Here is a 22,492-nt window from a genome sequence, read left to right on the forward strand (position 1 = left end):
TATCTGTGTGATCTAAATGATGTAAACATGTTTATTTGGGCCCTCTGGGCCTCAGAGTCTTCATCCGCAAACTGAGGAGCTAGAAGCTAAAATTCTAGCTCTGAGAGTCTCCTCTCTGAGATGCCACAGAGAAAAGGAATGTGGGTATCCTGTTAAAGCAATATTCCTATGTTTTTGTTTTCCCTACTATTTAAATGATACCAGAATCTTTCCTTCTTCACTTGTACCTCCAAGCTCCACCCCTTTCACCATGTGACAATTTCTCCACTGGTTCTAATGGCTGAGAAGGCCATTACATTGAAGAAAAAGGGTAGCATTCCCTACAACTTGACCATTTTCTTCCCTTGAGAACCCTAAGTCTGGGTCCTCAGGAAAACAGAACAAAAGAAAACACACTAAAAAAAAAAAAAAAAAAAAGATTGCCATTAAACACCAGATGTCCAGTACGGAGAGCCCCTAAACCAAAACAGCTGCTTGGACAATGCTTGTGTGGCATCCTTTCCCTCCAGCCTCCTCAGACGACCAAGTTCCTGTGCCTTTCAGCCAGAGGGAAACGTCTTCACCCCAGTGTGAAACCACATTTAAAGCTGCCTTGCTGTCAATGTGTGGTGACAGTCCAGATATTGTCACCAGCTTCCCTTATGTACAGGCTCCCCCTCCTCTCCAGCCCCCCAGGCAGTTGGAAAATCTTTCTTCAGTTTTATTCAGCTCGAAAGTTACCTCTCCCATGTTGCTCTTATTCTTAGACTCACTCTTTCCTCTGTGCTGTAGATGAGAACAGCTAACATTTATATATCTATTGTGTATCCACCATGTGCTATAGTCTCTTAAGTCTCAGAACTAGGAATAGCTGGGTTTCTTCTTCAGAACTCCTCTGCATTTATCTTGGCACTGTGAATCATCTAACGAACCATATTTCCCTTCTTTATTGCCTTGGATGCTAAGAAGCTCAAAGCCAAATTTGTGACCTAATCTGATGATGTTATCTAAGAGCCTAGTCTTATCTCTGACTTTTTCTTATTTTTCCTGCCTTTGCTTTTTCTTCACCCTGAGTCTATTATTTGCTTTCATGAAAGCCATTGGGCTATTTCTGTTTGTTTGTTTGTTTGTTTGTTTGTGGTAGGTAAGCATAAATCTTGTTTGAAATGGGTCATAATACAAATAAAAAGTAAAAGGTAGCGCATATATGTCTCTGCAATATTCATACTAATCTTGCACTGTCGAGGCAAGTGGGGCTCAGAGAGGTTACATAACTTATTTAAGATCATGCAATTTTTAAGTCGAAGAGCTAGGAGTCAAATCTATTTTCATCTGACTTCCAAGCTCATGCTCTTGTTAGTATAATTGCTTACACTTAGTAAGCACTTACTGTGTGCCAGGTTTTGTGTTGAGTATTCTATGTGTGTTATCTCATTTAACCTCACAACAACCCTATGTAGCAGCTACTGTTATTACAACCATTTCGTGGATGAAGAAAGTGAGATTTAGAGAGGCCAAATAATTTGTCCAAGGTCACTCACCTAATACTAACATTGAGCTTCAAACCTACAGGGCCTGACCTTTAAATCTCTACACTCTTATAGTGGGGGTAAATGTACAAAAAACCAGATTCTTAATTAAGGGTTGTTTGACTTCTTTTGAATGCCCAGCTGCATAGTTACATCACAAAGCCTTATCATCTGACAAATCCTATTGGAGAAACGGGTGTCTGGCTAGAAATAGGTATTTCTGGGTTTCACAGTTCTTCATGGAGCAGATGGATTAGAAACACAAAGTCTGTGTGCAACACTGGATTTTAAATGCCAGCCTGAGTACTAAGAGAGAGGAAGATTACCTAGCGCCCGAAGAGTAGAAATAAAAGCCTTAGGGAAGGGCGGCGCTGCTCACGGGCGCCATCTGGCAGTAAAGATGGGAAATTGCTCTGAGAAAAAAATGGACGTGCGAAATGAAATTCCCCTCCTGGGCCTCTTGTGTGTTGAGTCCTTGAGGTATAACTTTCTCCTTCATACAAATCCTGCAAGAGAGATATTATTATCTTTATTTTATCAATGAGGAACTTAAGACTCAAAGATATTAAGTAACTCGCCAAGGGATTTGACTACAGTCTACTTAGCCTCCCTAAATCTTTATTTCCATTATACTGTGCAAACTCTCAAAAGTCATATTTCTGGGTAGCTCCTGCTTTCTTTTACCCCTCAGGATTGGAATCACAGATGCTCCACGCTTCATTGGAGCCGTCCTGAGACAGACAGTAAACATGTCAGCAGTGGGTCTCAATAGGGTTAGTGCCGTCTGTTCCAGCATAGTTGGCCTAGTTCACTGGGCAGGACTCCTGTCTTAGGTACTGGATCTGAAGCTCCAACTCTGAATTTCAGTCACCTTGGCTGGGCTTTATTTTCCTACAGCACGCTCACCCAATTCCCTCTCCTGGGGGTGGGGAGCACTAGATCCTCCCTACTCCATCCACTAGTTACTGACTGGGTGCTGTCATGATTACAAAAATAGCCAGCCCTGAACCACCCCATAGCCCTATGAGTGTGGTCTGGAACTCCGATGTGGTTAATTTCCCACATCTCACCACAGCTATCTGTTAGCTGCCCAGGCTGCCCATATTGGAACCCACTAGTGTAGCTGGTTTTTTCCCAGACTACGTTCTTCCTGGCCTTCCCTTCACCAGGGACAAGATTGCTAAGGTTGCAGATTGAATTCTCACACAATTACTATTGCCCTTTGAGAAATGTGTGGGGAAATGAAAGAGAGCCTAGAAAATTGAGGATAGAAAGATGTCTGCCCCGCTTTTCAAAAACAATGATGGATTCCTGATACTTCAGTTAGTGTAATATTTTGTAGAAGCAAATGATGTGTGGAGAGTAAAGAAATAGTAAACAGTAAGAGTTGGGAAAATTCACTATGAATAAATCATTAGAAACCAACTTTCCTTTTTAGAAAAAGTTGTCTTACTGGTAAGATTTTGTCGTGTTAGAGATACCATTTGAAAATAGATATGTATTTCAAAACAAGTTAATGGAACAAATGTGCCCCTGGAGGGGATATCCAGTAGAGGAGGAATTTGAGATCAGCCTGGCCAACATGGTAAAACCCTGTCTCTACTAAAAATACAAAAATTAGCTGGGAATGGTAGTGTGAGCCCATAACCTTAGCTACTTGGGAGGCTGAGGCACAAGAATCACTTGAGCCTGGGAGGCAGAGACTGCAGTGAGCCAAGATCACACCACTGCAATCCCACCTGGGTGAAAGAGCAAGATTCTGTCAAAAAAAAAAAAGCTGATCTATGCACTGATTTGACCAGTAATGTTATCTATGACTTAAAAGAAACTTAAAAAAAAAATCTCATTGATGTCAGGATTCAAAATAATTTATCCTGGAACTATAACAAAAATTAAGAAAATGAAATTTAATTAGCAAAAATGAAATGTCTTAAATCTACTTAAAACAATCAACTACAAGAAGTAGTAACAAGTGGTTGATAACAAAAAACTCAAGGATTTTGGTGACTACAAGTGAAGTATGAGTGAGCAACGTGATGTGGTTACTTAGAAAATACTGCAACTGAGGGTTCTGACATTCACAGTGGCAGAGTAAGAACCTCTGCAAAATGTGTTTCTCCATAAAAGAAATGAGACATTGGCCAAAAATTGTTATAACCAACTTCTCAGAACTCTGGAAATTAACCAAAGATTTGCAACAATACAAGGAGTAATTATTCAGGGGAAATGATTGAATCTCAGTAAGAACAAAGAGCCCTGTGGCATTTTAACTTGTCCTACTCCCATCCCCCTCTCCTCAGCATCACAACAGCCTTGAAAACCAGCAGCCTCACAACCACGGTAGTGGTGAAAATCAGCATCCTAGCAGCCACTAGAGAAAGCAGAACATGTTTGGAGCACCCCAAAAGCCTCATCTTTAGAGAATTGTCACCATTTGACCTGTCTGGTAACTCCCTGGAAACCTCTACTCTCAGAGCTTGTCTTTATTTAACCAAACTCAGAGCTGGCTCAATGTAAATGGCCTGGAACGTTTGTTGAAAACAATCACCGGTAATTGTTAAACATTACAGCTGCCTGAAGCAGAGAAAACATTTGGGAAAAACAAGAGGCTGACAGGAGTCTTTAAAGGAAAACCTGAGACATAAACTGCTCACGAAAGCCTTTTAAAAGTTCCAGGGTATTTCTGGGAATCTAGAAGGCCATACACATGTTCAGGTTTGTACCCAGGAAAGATCTGAGAAGGCCCTAATCTCTTGCCTTTGGTGGACCTTGAGGCTCTGCAGAAATAGGAAGTGAAGGCTAAGGCAGCATTATAGACTGCCTGCCAGAGCATTGAATACACATTGCAACACATAGAGAGAGCCCTTTGGCAAAAGCTAAGAAACTTATTAATGCCAGGCACTTAGGGAAATTTCTGTCCAATCATTACTAGCTACTAAACTAACTAAGTGGAGACTTCACAGAGTTAATTTATAAAAGTCACAATATAAGCAAACAACACAACAACAACAACAAACAGAAACAATAATAAGCTCTGGAGAAGAAAGGAATCTGATTTCCAGGGTTGCCACACTATATCATTTAAAATATCCAGTCTTCAATAAAAAATTATGAGACATGGAAGAAAAGGGCAGCGTGGCCCATATACACAGAAAAAGGTACTTAATGGAAACTTACTCTGAGGAAACCCAGATGTTAGATTTACTAGACAAAGGATTTAAATCAACTACTATCAATATGCTTGCAGAACTAAAGAAAACCAGGAGTAAATAATAAAATAAAGGCCAGACATGGTGGCTCATGCCTGTAATCCCAGCACTTTGGGAGGCCAAGGCAGGAGGATCACTTGAACTCAGCAGTTTGAGACCAGCCTGGGCAACATAGCAAGACCGTGTCTCTACAAAAAAAATTCAAAAATTAGCCAGGTGTGGTGGTGCACACCTGTGGTCCCAGCTACTGGTGAGGCTGAGATGGAAGGGTCACTTGAGCCTAGGAGGTCAACACTGCAATGAGTTTTGATCTCACCACTGCACACCAGCCTGGGTAACAGAGTGAGATTCTGTCTCAAATAAATAAATAAATAAATATAAATAAAATCAAAGTATTATTTTAAATGAAAACATGCTTCACCAAATGTAGAATATCAATCAAGCTATAGAATTTATAAGAAGATAATAAAATAGAGGCTCTAGACTTGAAAAGTACAATAGCTGAAATGAGAAATCCAATGGCAGACTTGAGTGAGCAGAAAGAATGAATCAATGAATTTGAAGATAGGCTGCTTGCAATTATCCAGTCTGAGAACAGAAAGTAAAAGAATTGAGAAAAACAAAGCCTCAGAGACCTGTGAGACACCATCAAGCTCACCAACATACACATAATGATAGTTCCAGAAGAAACAAGAGAAAAAGGGGGAAGAAAGAATATCTGAGGAAATAATGGGCAAAAACTTCCCAAATTTGATGAAAAACGTTTATCTGCACATCTAAGAAGCTCAATAAACTCTAAGTAGGATAAATGTAAGAGAGCTGCACTTAGACACATTATAATCAAACTGTCAAATGCCAAAGACAGGGAGAATCTTGAAAGCAGCAAAAGAGAAGCAACTCATTATGTACAAGTGATCTTCAATAATATTAACAACTGATTTCTCATCAGGAACCATGGAGGCCTTATTCACAGTACAGAAAGAAAAAGACTTTCAATAAGGAATTCTGTGTCCAGGCCGGATACAGTGACTCATGCCTCTAACCCCAATGTTTGGGAGGCTGAGGCAAGAGGATTGCTTGAGGCCAGGAGCTCGAGACTAGCCTGGAAAACATAGTGAGGCCCTATCTCTATTCTTGTTTTATTAATTAGCCAGGGGTGGTGATGCATGCCCATAGTGCTAAGCTACTTGGGAAACTGGGGCAGGAGAATCACTTCAGCCCAGGAAGTGATTCAAGTTTACATGGAGCTATGATCATGATGCTTCACTCCAGCCTTGGCAATGACGCAAAATCTTGTCTCTTAAAAAGAAAAAAAAAAGAATTCTGTATTCACCAAAAACACCATCCTTCAAAAATAAATGAGAAAACCACACATTGACAGGTTTAAAAAAAAAAAAAAAAAAAAGAATGTATTACCAGCAGACCTGCCCTGTAAGAAATACTACCGGCCGGGCGTGGTGGCTCACGCCTGTAATCCCAGCACTTTGGGAGGCCGAGGTGGGCGGATCACGAGGTCAGGAGATCGAGACCATCCTGGCTAACACGGTGAAACCCCGTCTCTACTAAAAATACAAAAAATTAGCCGGGCGAGGTGGCGGGCGCCTGTAGTCCCAGCTACTCGGGAGGCTGAGGCAGGAGAATGGCGTGAACCCTGGGGGGCGGAGCCTGCAGTAAGCCGAGATCGCGCCACTGCACTCCAGCCTGGGTGAAAGAGCGAGACTCCGTCTCAAAAAAAAAAAAGAAATACTACCAAGAGTCCTTCAGGCTGACAGGGAAGAAGACTTGCTCAAATACTCATGAAGAAAAAATAAGGAACATGAGCAAAAGTAACTACATAGATAAATGTAAAACGTAGTATGAATGTATTTTTGTTTGTAATTCTTTTCTTTTTCTATGTGATTTATAAGACATCTCTATAAAGCAATGACTATAAAACTGTGTTGATGGATTTATAATGTATAATTATAACAGTAATAGCACAAAGGATGGGGGAGAAAATGGAGATATATAGACAGTTTTTTGTATACTATTGAAATTAAATTGGGATTAATTCAAATTAGATTGTTAAAAATTAAAGTGTTAAATGTAATCTCCAGAGCAGCCACTAAGAAAATAACTAAAAATAAATATATATAGTATAAGACATGACATGGGAAATATAAGTGGTACACTAGAAAATATCTGTGTAACACAAAACAAGGCAACAATTGAAGAACAGAAAAATAAAAAAGATAGGCCATATAGAAAACAAATAGCAAAACGGCCTAAGTAAATTCTACCTTATCAGTAATTATATTAAATATAAGTAGATTAAACACTCCAATCAAAAGGCAGAGATTGGCAGAATGAATTTTAAAAAACTAAAAATCACAGGATCCAACTAGATGCCGTCTACAAGAGGCAAGCTGCAGATTCAAAGACATAAACAAATGGAAAGTAAAAAGATAGAGAAAGATATATCATGCACTCCCAAAGTGCTCAGGTTACAGATGTAAGCCACCATGCCCGGTTGGAAAGAAAAACTTCAACTGGTCTGATAGGGGCCAAAAATATTTTTGAAAGAGCTTCTATCAAAAGAAGTGCAATTTTATCTAGCTCTCAAAGATGGAGATAGGTAGTACCCGTGGATACCAGTGACAGAGAGACACATTTGGGCTTAATATACGATTGCCTATAAACAAAAGAGGTGCCTGTTCTTGGAATTGTGCGAAAGGTTCTCTATCAGAGATACTCCAGATGGAAACTGGATGAGGAGGGTAGATGACAGGATACAAAGTCAACACTTTTCTGCTCAAGTCACTGAGCAGAAATGGTATTTAACTACACAGCTATCTTTCCTCTCCTGCAGTTCTTTTGTTTCTGAATGAGGGAAGAACGACCTTGATAATGGTTATTTTTCTTTCTTTTTTTTCTTCATTATTTTTAGCTAGTAATTTTACCATTTAGGGTCCAATTATAGACCTTAGAAACCACTGCAGATGGTTTTAAAAACTAAGAAATTATTCCCAGGTATTAAATGAATTACTAATGGTTGGGAAGGTCCAGGGATCAGGTTCCTAGTTAAGTTTCTAAGAACAGCTCCCAGCCCCTAAGATCACTCTGCTTAGGAGAGCTGCTGATGCTACTGCCAGAAACCAAATCAGGAAGCTGCTAACTGTAGAGCCACATCACTGCCATAACTTCCCGAAAGAAGACTTAGTGCAAGAGATTCTTAGCTGGACCTTGGTGAATTGGTAAGATTTGTGTGACATTAGACAGTCAAACTGTCTGAACATTAGTTTGCTTATCTGGAATATTGGGATAATTTTACCTGCCATAAGTACTTTATGAGGTTTCTATGCAGATTCAATGAGATAAAGTATGAAAGTGCTTTGAAATCAGTTAATCTCTCTATATATTTTTTTCTATTATTCAGTACCTGATAGACAGCAATCACCCAATAAATATTTGTTGAATTTAATGAAGTGTAATCCTCAAACTAAGATATTGACCTGAGAATGTACAATAATACTGTGTACAAAAGGCTTCCTAACTGCATTCAAGTTGGTAGATGCCTTTTGACTAGAAATGTGAAATAGGATAGGATTGTTAGAGGGGCCTCAAATATGGATGGTCTGGAAAACAGGCAAAGAAGCTTAGAATCCATAAATACCAAGCATAAGAGCTTTGGAGTCAGACAGATGTCTGTTTAAGCCTTGGCTCTGCCACTTCCTAGTTGGCTATTTAATCCCAGGCAAGTAATATGTGTGTGTGTGTGTGTGTGTGTGCGCGCGCGCGCGCGTCCATGTGTGTATAAACAAACATATATGTATTTCAAACTGATATATATAATCAGTTGCTAGATGCTCTTCATTCTTTTTTTTTCTCATTTTCACAAAAGCTAAAAAATCCTAATAACACAGTGGCTTCCCAGGTCCATGAAAAGACTGGGTTATTTCCAGGAGGGAAGAGGCAAATGTGAATTATAACTAAAGACAAGAAACAAGATTAATGCCGCAAATTGAGCTCAGACCCTTATCCTAGACTAGCACGAAGCAATGGACAGAATGAGAAGAAAAACAGGAGAAATAGTGCAAAGAAGAAAGATGCAAAGTGAAAACGATGCAGCTGTGACTGAGCGAACGTGCCCTGAGGCAGCTGGGGTGAAGGTGTTGGATCATCCTTCTGCCTCATTTTCTCCATCCTCACAACCATCCTTTATCCTGGGTCTTCATCCATTCACCTTACTGTTTGAACCATTAGAGTGGGTTTCAAACTGTGTTACACAGAGATGCACCCAAGATTCTTCCAACATTCAATTCCGTTTTCAAAAACTACCATTTTCTGGACTGTTAGAAGGTGAGAAAGCAGCTTAGTAGATGGAGACCCAGGCTTGCTACTCTTGTTTCAGCCAGAACAACAGCTTCATTTTTATTTCTGTTAACTATTGTGATTTCTCTTAAAATTTAGTTATATTAGGAATTTCTGCTTTAATAGTGTTTGACTTCGCATCAATCTGTTTCAACATTGCCAGGGGCATCCCTGGCCTTTGACGCTCTTCTTTCCTGCACTCCACTCTAAATAAATCGAGCTAAATTCATTCTGGCTGGCCGCAGTGGCTCATACCTGTAATCCCAGCACTTTGGGAGGCCAAGGCAGGTGGATCACTTGAGGTCAGGAGTTCGAGACCAGCTTAGTCAACGTGGCAAAACCCCGTCTCTACTAAAAATGTAAAAATTAGCCAGGTGTGGTGGTGTGTTCCTGTAATGCCAGCTATTCAGGTGGCTGAGGCAGAAGAATTTATTGAACCTGGGAGACAGGTTGCTGTGAGCTGAGTTCGCAGGACTGCACTCCAGCCTGGGTGACAGAGTGAGACCTTGTCTCAAAAAAAAAAAAAAAATCAATCAATCAATCATGCTAAATTCATTCTTCATTAAGTTGTCCTCTCCCTACTTCAGATTGTTGACTTTTTATCATCTTCTGGACATGGGCTAAATCCTCAGCCAAGTCTCTGGAGAACTCTTCAATTAAAAACAAAAGGAATGGCATGATGATGGCTTAAGCTATTGAGAATCCTTAGCACATGGCAGACACTCAATAAGTGAATGCCAACTTACTACAGTTGATTGCTCCTTAAGGGAGCCTTTGAATCCCCTCAACTCATGGAACAGTGCCTTGTACACAGGAAAGTACCTTGCAAATCAAGAGACACTCCCCCTTTCACAGCATAGTTCTTTTTGCTTAGCTAAGCTTCCAAGTTGGGGAAATGGCTTGGTGATGTTTAGGAAGGATCCTGAATTTCCATCTTCTGTGGGAAATGGTATGGCAATGTTTATAACGTGCCTTCAACCTCCATCTTTTGTTTTCTGGGAAAATACCTACCTCTGGTTAGCTTACAAATGTAAACGTGAACCTACAAACGTAACTGTTAGGGCAACCTAACTGAATCCCTCTAGTCCTTCATCATTATACATGGTTCTTGGTGCCCCCTTGTGGCAATCTGTCATCATGCAGGGTTACCAAGATGAACGTGACAGCGATCCTTTAGGAGATGCCTAACTCTGAGACAAATACCATGCTAGGCATTTTCCATGGATTAGCTCATTTACTCTCACCACAATCCCCTGAGGTAGCTACTATTAGTTTAATAACATGTGCTAAGTAACACAGCTAACAAGTGGCAGACTAGAGACTTGAATTCAGGCTTGTTACACTGGAGCTTGTGCTTTTCACTTCTCTGTTAGGTGCAAAGAGATATTATAGTGAATATATAAAGAGGAATTAACAGGTGGGACTTCTGGGAGAATGGAATAACAAGTTTGGTGGACTCTTTCTACAGCAAAACAACAATCGAATTAGAGAAAATTATTTAAAATTCCACCATTTAAAGTGTCTGGAAAGTGTTGTAAGGGCCATACAGCAAATAAGAAACATTAATTCAAGAAAATCTTTAAGATTTCAATCATAATAGCAACAGTCTGTGGCATTTAAGCTGCGATTTGCCCATTAATCTTCTTCCCTATTATGGAAACTCTACCCAGTATATGAGCAGCCAAGACAGGGCTCCATCTCTCTCTACATCCTAGTTTGAGGCTATGGTTTCACCCTAGAAAAGACAGGATGCTAGTATTTCTCACTCCACTAAGCCCCAGTCTGCAGGAGTTCTATTCCACGTAAGCATGCCAAGAAGTGTCATCCAACACCCAGTTATAACGTAGAAGCTCTGTTGTAGGCACAGCAAGTCAAGAATACTGGGGGACTGATTTCCTACACCTCAGTTCACTTGCAAGTGAGAGGTTACATGCTGGGAGAGGTAAGATCAGAAGATAAGGGGTCTCCACACTCCCCAACCCCAGTACCTACTCATGGAGCAGGGATGCCACTCTGCAGAAAGAGGATCTCTGTCCCAGCTTCAGTGCAGTGGCACAGGGGTTCTACCTAGTGGGAAAGGCAGGCCACAGAGAGCAAAAGCACCATAGCTCTGCCTGAGGAGACTGACTTTATTTGGAACAAAGGGTGAACTCCGTATGTAAGAGCATTCTTAAAAAGAATGGTAATCTTGTTGGGAGAGCAATGAAGAGTCAGCTGGTATGTGTGTGTACAAACGACATAGCAGAGTATTCAGAAGTTTAATAGGGAGACCGTGGAAAGAGACAGCCAAGAAGAGCCCTTCTATCAGTACAGTCAAGTCTGGGAATCAGAAAGGCTGTGCTAGGCTGTACTCACTTGGGAAAAATCAGAGCAGGATGTGGGGCAGATTTCATAGCATTTCTCAAGTCACCCACAGGCCCATCAACATAGGGTGGAAATTTTATTGGTAAAAAGGGCATAAGCACAACTTCTGATTAACAACTGACTGAACAATATGTTATTCTGACTCAGGAGTGATTCCAAGACAGCTAAGCTTAAAAATAAAATCATAGTCTTCCCTGAAAGTCTGGAAGACTGTGTGCATACCCAAGGCTGCATCCTCCAAGAAGCAATCAGAGAGAGAACCACCAGGCTGCTAGTTCCTAGGTGAACATGGGAGAAAAGTAGTAAGCTCCCTGAACTGTGATAAGAGCCTCCACATCACACATACATTTCCAATAGTAAAAGGTAAAAAAATCTAACAGACTAAGGACACTGAGGCATAACCTTTGACTAGTAAATGGCTTATGCTGACCTAGAGAAAACCCCTATCTAGCCAGGCTAAAAGATAAAAATAAGGGGGCCAGGTGTGGTGGCTCATGCCTGTAATTCCAGCACTTTGGGAGGTGAAGTGGGGGGGTGGGGGTGGCGGATCCCCTGAGGTCAGGAGTTCGAGACCAGCCTGGCCAACATGGTGAAACCCCATCTCTACAAAAGTACAAAAATTAGCTGGTCATGATGGTGAGGGGCTGTAATCCCAGCTACTTGGGAGGCTGAGCTGGAAGAATCACTTGAACATGGGAAGCAGAAGTTGCAGTGAGCCAAGATCGTGCCATTGCGCTCCAGCCTGGGCGAGAAAGAGCGAGACTCTGTGGAAAAAAAAAAAAAGATAAAAACAAGGGAAAAAAATCTAAGCAGGGACATTAGAAGCTGCACACTGCAATAGACTTTGAAGAACTACTTAAGCTTAGCTATTAAACAAATGACCAAGGAAACAACAAGCCCCAGAGAATCAGTATTGAGAATTGCTATGATATGTGATCTAAAATGTCCAGTTTTCAGTAAAAAGTTGTGAGACATTAAAAGAAACAGGGAAATATGACCCATACATGGAAAAAAAGCAGGCAACAGAAACAGCCTTAGAGAGGGCCCAGATGTTGAACTTAGCAGACAAAGACTTCAAGGTAGTTATTATAAAGAAGTTCTAAGAAAACATGCATAAAAATAAAGGTGTGAGAAGACTTCAAAAAGTTCATGGAAAGTGGAAGCAACAAACAGTAAAAATAACAAATATAAACTTTATTTCCCAATATAAATTCCATCAACATCAAGACAATTTTGTAAGTGATGATACCAGCAGTTTAGTCCATCCCTAAAGAACTGAGGGTCCTGGGAATTTAACCATGTCAGTGCAGTCTATTTTATATTATTAACTGAATAAAAATGGGTGTCCTTTAAAGATTGTTTAAGATTAGGTGGGGAAAAGAAGTCAGAAGTAGCCAAATCAGAACTGGAGGGTGTATGCTTAAAGATTTCCCATTTAAACTTACAAAATTTCCCTTGTTTGTTGAGAGGAATAAGCAGGAGCTTTGTGGCAGAGGAGGACTCTATGATGAAGCTTTCCTAGGCATTTTTCTGCCAAAGCTTTGGCTAACTTTCTCAAAACACTCTCATAATAGGTAGATGTTATTGTTCTTCGATCTTACAGAAAGCCAAGAAGCAAAATGCCTTGAGCATCCCAAAACACTTTTGCCATAATCTTTGCTCTTAACACTTTCTTTTTCTTTTCTCTTCTCTTTTTTTTTTTTGAGCTGGAGTCTCTCTCTGACACTCAGGCTGGAGTGTAGTGGTGAGATCTTGGCTCACTGCAACCTCTGCCTCCCGGGTTCAAGCAGTTCTCCTGCCTCAACCTCCCAAGTAGCTGGGGTTACAGGTGCCCACCACCACGCCTGGCTAATTTTTGCATTTTTAGTAGAAACAGGATTTTGCCATGTTGGCCAGGCTGGCCTCGAACTCCTGACCTCAGGTGATCTGTCCACCTCAGCTTCCCAAAGTCCTGGGATTGCAGGAGTGAGGCTCTGCACCCAACCCCCACGTTTTCTTTGACTGGACCACTTCCACCTCTTGGTAGCCATTGCTTTAATTCTGCTTTGTCTTCAAGATGATACTGGTAAAGCCATGTTTTATCTCCTTTTACAGTTCTTCGAAGAAATGCTTTAGGATCTTGATCCCACTTATTTAAAATTTCCATTGAAAGCTCTGCTCTTGTCTGCAGCTAACCTGGGTGCAATGGTTCTGGCACCAATAAAGTAGAAAATTTACTTAATTTAAAATTTTCAGTCAGAAATTTGTAAGATAAACTAATTGAGGTATCTATCATGTTGGTGTTGGCTATTGTTTCTGCTGTTAATTATCAGTCCTCTTTAATTAGGGCATGAACAATATTAACTTTTTTCTTTACAAATTGATGTTCATGGCCTGCTGCTGCAGGCTTCATCTTCAACATAGTCTCATCCCTTCTTAAAAAGAATTATCCATTTGTAAACTGCTGATTTCTGTATTTATTTATTTGTAAACTACTGATTTCTTTGGGGCATTGTCTCCATAAGCTTTTTGTAAAGCATCAATGATTTTACCATTCTTCCACCCAGGATTCACCATAAATTTGATGTTTGTTCTAGCTTCGATTTAGCAGAATTTGTATTTCTCTGATGGGACTCTTTTCCAACTGATGTCGTATCCTTCCTATTGTCTCAAACTAGATCGTGTTCAGACATGTTATAACAAGTTAATGTGAGTTTATTTTGGTGCAAAAAAGTTTGAAATTCATGCATAGTTTTTTATAGTATGCATTTTCTATGAATTTTTTGAAGAGCTCTCATATGGTAAAAACATCTCATCAAATACAGAAGATCAGTAAAGAGAAATTACACACACACACACACACACACACACAGCTGAAAGGAAATTCTGGAGTTGACAAGTACAGTAGTGAAAATGAATAATTCACTAGAGGGTTCAACAGCAGACTTGAACTGTCAGAAGAAAGAATTGGCAAACTTGAAGATAGATAGAGTGATAGAGATTATGCAATCTGATAAAGAGAGAGGAAAAAGAATTAAGAAAAACAAACAGAGCCTCAGAGACATGTGGAATGCCATGAAATACACCAACATACATGTAATGAGAGCACCAAAAGGAGAGGAGAGAGAGAAAGGGACAAAAAAATTACAGAAATTATGGCTAAAAATTTCCCAACATTGATGAAAAATATTGATCTATCCATTCAAGAAGCTCAACAATGCCAAATAAGATAAACACAAAAAGACCCACACTCAAACACTTCCTAGTTAAATGCTGAGAGACAAATAATCTTGAAAACAGTAAGAAGAACACCTCATCACATACAAAAGAAACCCAGTAAGATTTAAATGAGCTTCTCATCAGAAACAGTGGAGGCCAGAAAGCAGGAAGAAGACATAAAGTGCTGAAATAAAAATCTATTAATCAAGGATGTAAAATGGTACAACTGTTTTGGAAAATTATTTGACAGTTATTCAAAAAGTTAAGCATAGTGTTACTACATGACCTGAAAATTCCACTCCTAGCTATATACCCAAGAGAAATGAAAACTTATTTCTATACAAAATACATAATGTTCATAGCAGCATTATTCCTTATAGCCAAAAAGTGGAAACAAGCTAAACATCCATTAATGAATGAATGAATAAACAAAAGTCATATATCCATACAACAGAATAGTATTTGGCAATAAAAAGAAATAAAGTACTAATATATACTACAACATGATAAACCTTAAAAACGTAATGCTAAGGGAGAGACACCAGTCACAAAAGACCATATATTGTATCAATCTATGAAATGTCCAAAACAGGCAAACCTATAGAGACAGAGAGTAGATTCGTGGTTGCCTAGAAATGGGGCGTGGTAGGATGAGAAAATGACTGCTAATGGGTATGGGATTTGTTTTGCAGGAGGGAATGAAAATATCTAAAATTAGATTGTGATGATGGTATACAGTGAATACACTAAAAAACATTAAGTTATTTACTTTTAGTGGACAAATTGCATGATATTTGAATCTTATCTCAATAAAGCTATTTTTAAAGATAAATTAGATACAATCATTGCCCTTGAGAAGCTTACAAGTACAATATGCCTTCAGCAATCTTTGTGAGGTAAACAAAAAATCAAGGCATAAGCTATAGCATAAGTTCTATGGGGGAAAACATTAAGAATTCTAGACTCCTGATAAGCTTTCAGAACAAAGTCCTCTTTTAATTGAAAATACCTTGTACTTTGAATAAACTACCCCTACTGGCTTTGGGTGGAGGCCAATTTAGAAGAAGAGACAATACAAAAGATTGGGGGTAAGGGGAAGGACCTGGAGTGGAATAGCTGGAGTCCTGCTGTAACAATGGACTCTCAGAAATGGCAATAGTGATAGGCAGATGCTAGGCAGACAGTAATACTTACACTAGGGAATGGAGCATGCTCTTTTAGTATGATTACTGCCCACAGGATTTCCAAATAGGCAGCTGGCTATACAAGTCTCAAAATCAAAGGAGAGTTCTCAGCCAGGGATGTAGTTTATTAGAGTGTCAGTGTACAACAATAGAAGTGACTGAAGTAAACTAGGAAGAATATAGAAAGAAAAGGGTCTAAGATCAAAGCCTGAGGAATTTAAATATTTATGGTTCAGGTAGAGAAGAAGCTATAAGATCCTAGCAGGAATCTGATGGCACATTCAAACTAAGTTGTTTGAACAGAATTTTATAAAGAGACTATTTACAAAGATGTGGGCAAGGCTTAGGGAAACAGACAAAGACAGTGCAGTTCTGCCAGGGCTAACAACAGTTGGAGCTTTACTATCCCCAGGGCTGAAGAAGCCAGAGGAAGGAGCAGTTCCAGAACCCTGAGAGGAGAGCCAAACATAGAAGACTCCCAATGGGAGTGGCAGCCTTTTGATAGAGGGACATAGTCAATCCACAGCAATCCAGCTGGGCAAAAGCTGGGACATACATATGACATCCTCATTCTCCTCTTACCCTTTGATTTCCTGCAGGAGCATCCCATTGGGTGGGCCCAACAGGAACACAAAGGGCAAATGAGCTCACAGATGCATATGGGTCAGCCCTGCCAGGGCACAGAGGCACAGAGCAGGGTGGAGAAGGCCAGAGAGTAGATTTATGTACATGCACATGTGCATACATGCACACACACACACACACACACACACACATACACGACTATCAACACAGGCTCTAAGAATAAGACTCCAGAGAGCCAGGGGTAAAACCTGGAGAGAAAGATAGTACTAGTCTAAGTCCCAGAGTGCAATGGCCCAAGAACCAGGAGTTCTGATGTCCAAGAGCAGGAGAAGATGAATGTCCCAGCTCAAGGAGAGAGAATTTGGCCTTCCTCTGCCTTTTTGTTCTATTTGGGCCATCAAGGGATTGAATGATCCCTGACCACATTAGTGAAGGCAGATCTTCTTTACTAAGACTACTGATCCAATGCTAATCTCTTCCAGAAACACCCTCACAGATATACCCAGAAGTAATGTTTTACCAGGTATCTGGGTGTCTCTTAACCCAGTCAAGTTGATATATAAAATTAACCATCATAGAGATCAAGTTTACTAGAAAGTTACGGTAGAAATCCTAGGCATCGTGCTGTATATGTTTGAAGTGAGCTATCTTTCATTTAAAGTGACGGTAATTTCCTCCACTGTGTGGTTTTTCTATAGCCATTCACAGAGCTACTGGTACAGAACTGTTCTGTGTGTAAGGTCAATGTGATGAAAGGAGAGAAAGGCAAAATAGTTAAGGTGGTGGCCGGGCGCAGTGGCTCACACCTGCAATTCCAGTACTTTGGGAGGCCAAGGCAAGCAGATCACTTGAGGTCAGGAGTTTGAGACCAGCCTGGCCAACATGGTGAAATCCTGTCTCTACTAAAAATACAAAAATTAGCCAGAGGTGGTGGCTCATGCCTCTAGTTCCCGCTACTCAGGAGGCTGAGGAAGGAGAATCGCTTGAACCTGGGAGGCGGAGGTTGGCAGAGGTTGCAGTGAGCCGAGATCACACCACTGCACTCCAGCCTGGGTGACACAGCGAGACTCCATCTCAAAATAAATAAATAAATAAATAAATATAAAAGTGGTGGCAAAGGGTGATGATAGAGACAAATCATGACATGCAAGTCATAAAGACATAAGTGATGTCAAGAGAGGGCAGAAGGACAAAGGAAAAAAATAAGTAGATTAATTGATTGGAGGCCTCCATGAGGCTGAAGAAGTACTGGCAACATAGGAAAATGTGGTCTAAAATACGGATCTGTAAAATCATGATTTTGGAAGGGGTGAAGATATGTTGATACAACAACATTTAGGGTAGGGTCATGAGTTTGTGGGCTGATGTGGAGTTGAGATGGCCGATGAGTGGATGCAGAAGGTTTGGAACAAGCTGCATGCCTGCTTGCAAAAGTTATGAAGATTAATGGCATGAGTTGCAAAAGATAAAGACCCTGAACCAGGTCCTTAATACTTCAGCGAATGAGGAAAAGAAATCAGATGAGGAAGGGGAGAGGAAGATAAGGTATAACATCATGAGCTTCAAAGGAGCTAGGTTTATTGCTGTTGTTATGTGTTTTTGTTTTAGTTTTGCTTTAATAAGAGGATGGAGAAATGATTGTCTGGATGTAACAATGACAAACAAGGAGAACCCCTGTCCTACCATCTGACCCTAAGCTGTAGGGGAGTAAGAAGATGCCTTAGTCCATTCAAGCTGCTGTAACAAAACACCATGAACTGAGTGGCTTATAAACAGCAGACATTTATTTCTCATAATTCTAGAGGCTGGGAAATCCAAGATCAAGGTGCCAACAGATTCAGTGTCTGTAGAGGCCCATTCCTCATGGATGGCACTGTCTCGCTGGGTCCTCAGGTGGTGGAAAGCACAGACAAGCTCCTCAGGCCTCTCTTGTAAGCATCCTCATCCCATGCACGAAGGCTCTGCTCTCATGATCTAATCACCTTCCAAAGGCTCCAGCTCTTAATACTATCTTTCCAGCCAGGTGTGGCAGCTCAATCCTGTAATCCAAACACTTTGGGAGGCCTACGAGGGCAGATCATGAAGTCAGGAGTTCGAGACCAGCCTGGCCAATATGGTGAAACCCGGTCTCTACTAAAAATACAAAAATTGGCTGGACATGGTGGTGCCTGCCTGTAGTCCCACCTGCTTGGGAGGCTGAGGCAGGAGAATCACTTGAACCTGGGAAGGGGAGGTTGCAGTGAGGGAGACTGCATCAGTTCACTCCAGCCTGGGCGACAGAGCGAGACTACATCTCAAAAGAACGAAAACAAAAACAAAAACAGCTCTCTTTCCTTGGGGGTTAGGATTTCAACATACGAATTTAGGGGGAAAACAAACATTCAGACCATAACAGAGGGCACACAATTCCCTTGGATTTCAACTAAGGCCTGGAGGTATAGGTAATATTTAGAGAAGTGTTTACAGATAAAGGTGAGTTTGCTGATCACTTGGTAGTTTCTCTGTGGCCATGTGGTAGAGGTTAGGAAGGAGGTATGGAACAGGGCTAGTTAGATATGCTTTTTTAAAAAACAGCACAGCATACATGGTCATTTGGTAAATAATATAACATTTGTTAATGACATACATTTATATGTATATAAAATAATCTCCTTCCACTCCTTAATAAAATAACTACAGAGACTCTCATGGGCCTCTGATTTTATTTTTGGCATTTCTAATGGTTTCCTTTGTTCTTTTACACGTCTTGGGCCCTCGTTGGTGGAATTTGTGGCTTTGATTCTGTTCAGCCCACCTCAAAAACAAACCATTAATAAATACATTTGGGCCTCCTTTTGTGCCTAGCAGAAACAAACAAACAAAATGTCTATTTCATTAACACACCAGGACCTGGGGAAGGGTGAATTCTCTAGAAGGAAAAGTACAGGATGGCTAGGAGAGATGTCAGCCACGTCCCATAAATTCAATTTGTTCTTCTTTCCAGGCCACATCTAAATCAAAGCAGCTGTACTTGATAAGCCTCTCTGGTTAAGATGCTGAAAGTGATATTCAGATTAAAGGTAATGTGAGGAAGACTTTCTGTCGCAGGTGGAAAAGGGTTTTGTTTGGGAAAAAAATAGCAGGCAAATCAAAGAAAGTACTGAGGCTTCCAAAGAAAATGAGAACAGAAGAGGGTGATAGAGAAAATGGCTTAAATGAACAAAAGAAAGATTGTGCTTGTCTACCCAGGTCTGGCTGTGCTCATCAATTGAATCAGAACTGTGGCCAGCCATCTGCTGCTCTGAATACATGACAACAAGCCACTTGCAATGACCCAGCTTTTGACTGCCTTAGCAATGGCATTTCTTGAGATCAAAGAGACCCAGCTCATCCCAGGAAACACTTGGAGCCATTCACTGTGACCTTATTTTAAAGATATTATATTGTAAATTTAATGAAATAATATATCCAGCCTGTTTAGCATATAGGAGGGCTATTTTCCTTCTCCTTCAATTGCTACAAAAACACAGTGAAACAATGGACAATACACATTGTCCTCAGTAATTGGGTTTCTCCCCCTCTGAATTATAAAATTACTATTACAATAGTACTGAAATTATTATTGCTATTTTCAGTGCTTTAAATCACTCTTTTGCATGGGGTGGAATTCCATGTGAATGGAGTCTTTCTTTGGTCCCTATCCCATAAGGTTTAATTAGGGAAGTAGGCTCACCTGGAAGCTGGTCTCTTAACAATAATGATAATTACCTTTATTGAGATGCTATTCTGGGTAGATCAGGTGCCATGCTCCACATACATTATCACCATTTTGCCAGCAAGTCTGTGAGAAAGGTATCAGTGTTCCAATTTTATAGATGAAGAAATTGAAGCCCTGGGGTTTCTGCTATTTGGTCAAGCCTATTTTATTAATAATCAAATTTATAAATAAAGGCTTTGTTGAACTTCTATATCATTGATGAAACAGCTAACCATTGATTCGAATCTTCTGAAGGATCTTGAAGCCCTATGAAACTGTTACCTAAACCTTGGTCACTGTGATCAAACACAAGAGGCGGATGGTTAAAAACAACAAGTGGAAATTCATGCCTATCTTCTTTTTCTTGAACACTAATGATTTTGATGAAAACAGAGCTTCACTACAGGAATCTGTCCTGGGGTTTGTTTCCTTCTCATACTGCACTGATTCTCTGGGCAATCTCGCTCATGCTTAGGGCCAACTGAATTCTGATGACTTTCAAACCTTTTATTATAGTGTGATCTCTTTCCTGAGTTCCAGATCCATAGATATACAATTACTCTTGAGAGATCTCCTCCTAGGAGTTCCAAAGGGACCTCAAACTCAATATATCCCGAACTAAACCTATCCTACACTTTCCCAAATAAGCTTCTCCTCTTTTTAGTCCCTGTCTACTCAGATAGTCATAGCAGGAACCTGGAAGTCTTCATAGACTTCTCCATCTCTTGATATATACAATTGGTCACCAAGTATTATAAGGAAAGGTTTTCAGGGTGAGGTATCCAAACCACCACCAGCAGCGGCAGTGTCTAGAAACCAGTTAGTAATGAAAATGTTTAGGACCCCACCCTATTTCTCCTAAATCAGACTCTCTGGGGGTGAGGCCAGGGAATCTGCATCTTAAGCCCTCCAGCGAATCTGATGCATGCTCTAATTGTCCTTATCTTTCTCTAATTATCCCATTCCTAAAGCTCCTGTTTTAAGGCAGGCCCTCATCATCTTATGCCTAAACTATTGTAATCATTTCCCAACTAGCATTCATTTCTCTAGCCTTAGATCTCGCCAATCTATCCTCTTTCCTACCAGAACATTCTCTCTGAAATGAAAATTGGATCACGTCTGTGTCCTACATAAAATCCTTCACTGTTCTCCCAAATAAGGGAGAAATATAATGTGGACCACATATGTAATATTATGTGGCCACTAGAAAACTTAAAAAGTAAAAAGAAATGTCAAATTCACATTAAAATGTATATTATTGAACCCAATGTATCAAAAATATTATTTCAACCTGTAACCAATACAAAAATCATTAATATTTCATGCCAGATGTTTGAAATCTGGGGTATATTTCTTCACTTACAGCACACCTCAATTCAGATGTTATATTTTCACTGAAATGACTTGATTTGTCTTTAGATTTCATAACTGACAGAGTTGATGTACTTATCCAGGTTGTTCTAAACATACTTAAAAGTTTCCTGGCCAGCCACGGTGGCTTACGCCTATACTCCCATCATTTTGGAGGCCAAGGTGGGTGGATCGCTTGAGCCCAGAAATTTGAGACCAGTCTGGGTGACATAGCGGGACCTATCTCAAGCGTGGTGGCACACCACTGCACTCCAGCCTTGGTGACAGAGTGAGACCCTATCTCAAAAATAAAATAAAACAAAAAGCTTTCCAAGAACTGAATTGAGTATCAGTTTTTACATTTAAATTAATTAAAGTTAAAAATTAAATTTCTCGGCCGGGCGCGGTGGCTCACGCTTGTAATCCCAGCACTTTGGGAGGCCGAGGCGGGCGGATCACGAGGTCAGGAGATCGAGACCACGGTGAAACCCCGTCTCTACTAAAAATACAAAAAATCAGCCGGGCGTGGTGGCGGGCGCCTGTAGTCCCAGCTATTCGGAGAGGCTGGGGCAGGAGAATGGTGTGAACCCGGGAGGCGGAGCTTGCAGTGAGCCAAGATCGCGCCACTGCACTCCAGCCTGGGCGACAGAGCGAGACTCCGTCTCAAAAAAAAAAAAAAAGAAATTACATTTCTCACTCACACTAACCACATTTCTTTTTTTTTTTTTTATTATACTTTAAGTTCTAGGGTACACGTGCACATCGTGCAGGTTTGTTACATATGTATCCGTGTGCCATGTTGCTGTGCTGCACCCATTAGCTTGTCATTTATATTAGGTATATCTCCTAATGCTATCCCTCCCCCCTCTCCCAGCCCCACGGCAGGCCCTGGTGTGTGATGTTCCCCTTCCTGTGTTCAAGTATTCTCATTGACACTAACCACATTTCAAATGCTCTACCGACCCATGTGGCTTGTGGCTGCTGTTTTGGTCAGCATGGACTTAAAGA

General features: G+C 40.5%; 1 protein-coding gene across 11 annotated transcripts in view; it reads right to left on the reverse strand.

Moving 5' to 3' along the window:
- MMD (monocyte to macrophage differentiation associated) overlaps window positions 1-22,492 on the reverse strand; it is a 90,402-nt gene that overhangs the window by 19,746 nt on the left and 48,164 nt on the right. Inside the window, exons 8-9 of one of the 11 annotated variants that reach the window (XM_058445695.1) lie at window positions 20,146-20,218; window positions 1,935-2,014 (exon numbers count right to left, since the gene is read on the reverse strand). The exons of 6 other annotated variants lie outside the window; for them this stretch is intronic. In XM_058445695.1, coding sequence (XP_058301678.1) covers window positions 20,173-20,218 — 46 coding nt within the window. In that variant the 3' untranslated portion in view covers window positions 1,935-2,014; window positions 20,146-20,172. Of the gene's footprint in view, window positions 1-1,762; window positions 2,015-11,743; window positions 12,196-20,145; window positions 20,219-22,492 lie in introns of those variants that run through there. 4 more of the 11 variants (XM_058445694.1, XM_058445687.1, XM_032162802.2 and 1 more) reach the window with 4 other exon arrangements.

The sequence above is a fragment of the Hylobates moloch genome, unplaced genomic scaffold (assembly GCF_009828535.3).
Source record: "Hylobates moloch isolate HMO894 unplaced genomic scaffold, HMol_V3 SCAFFOLD_10, whole genome shotgun sequence".
NCBI classification, from domain to species: Eukaryota; Metazoa; Chordata; class Mammalia; order Primates; family Hylobatidae; genus Hylobates; species Hylobates moloch.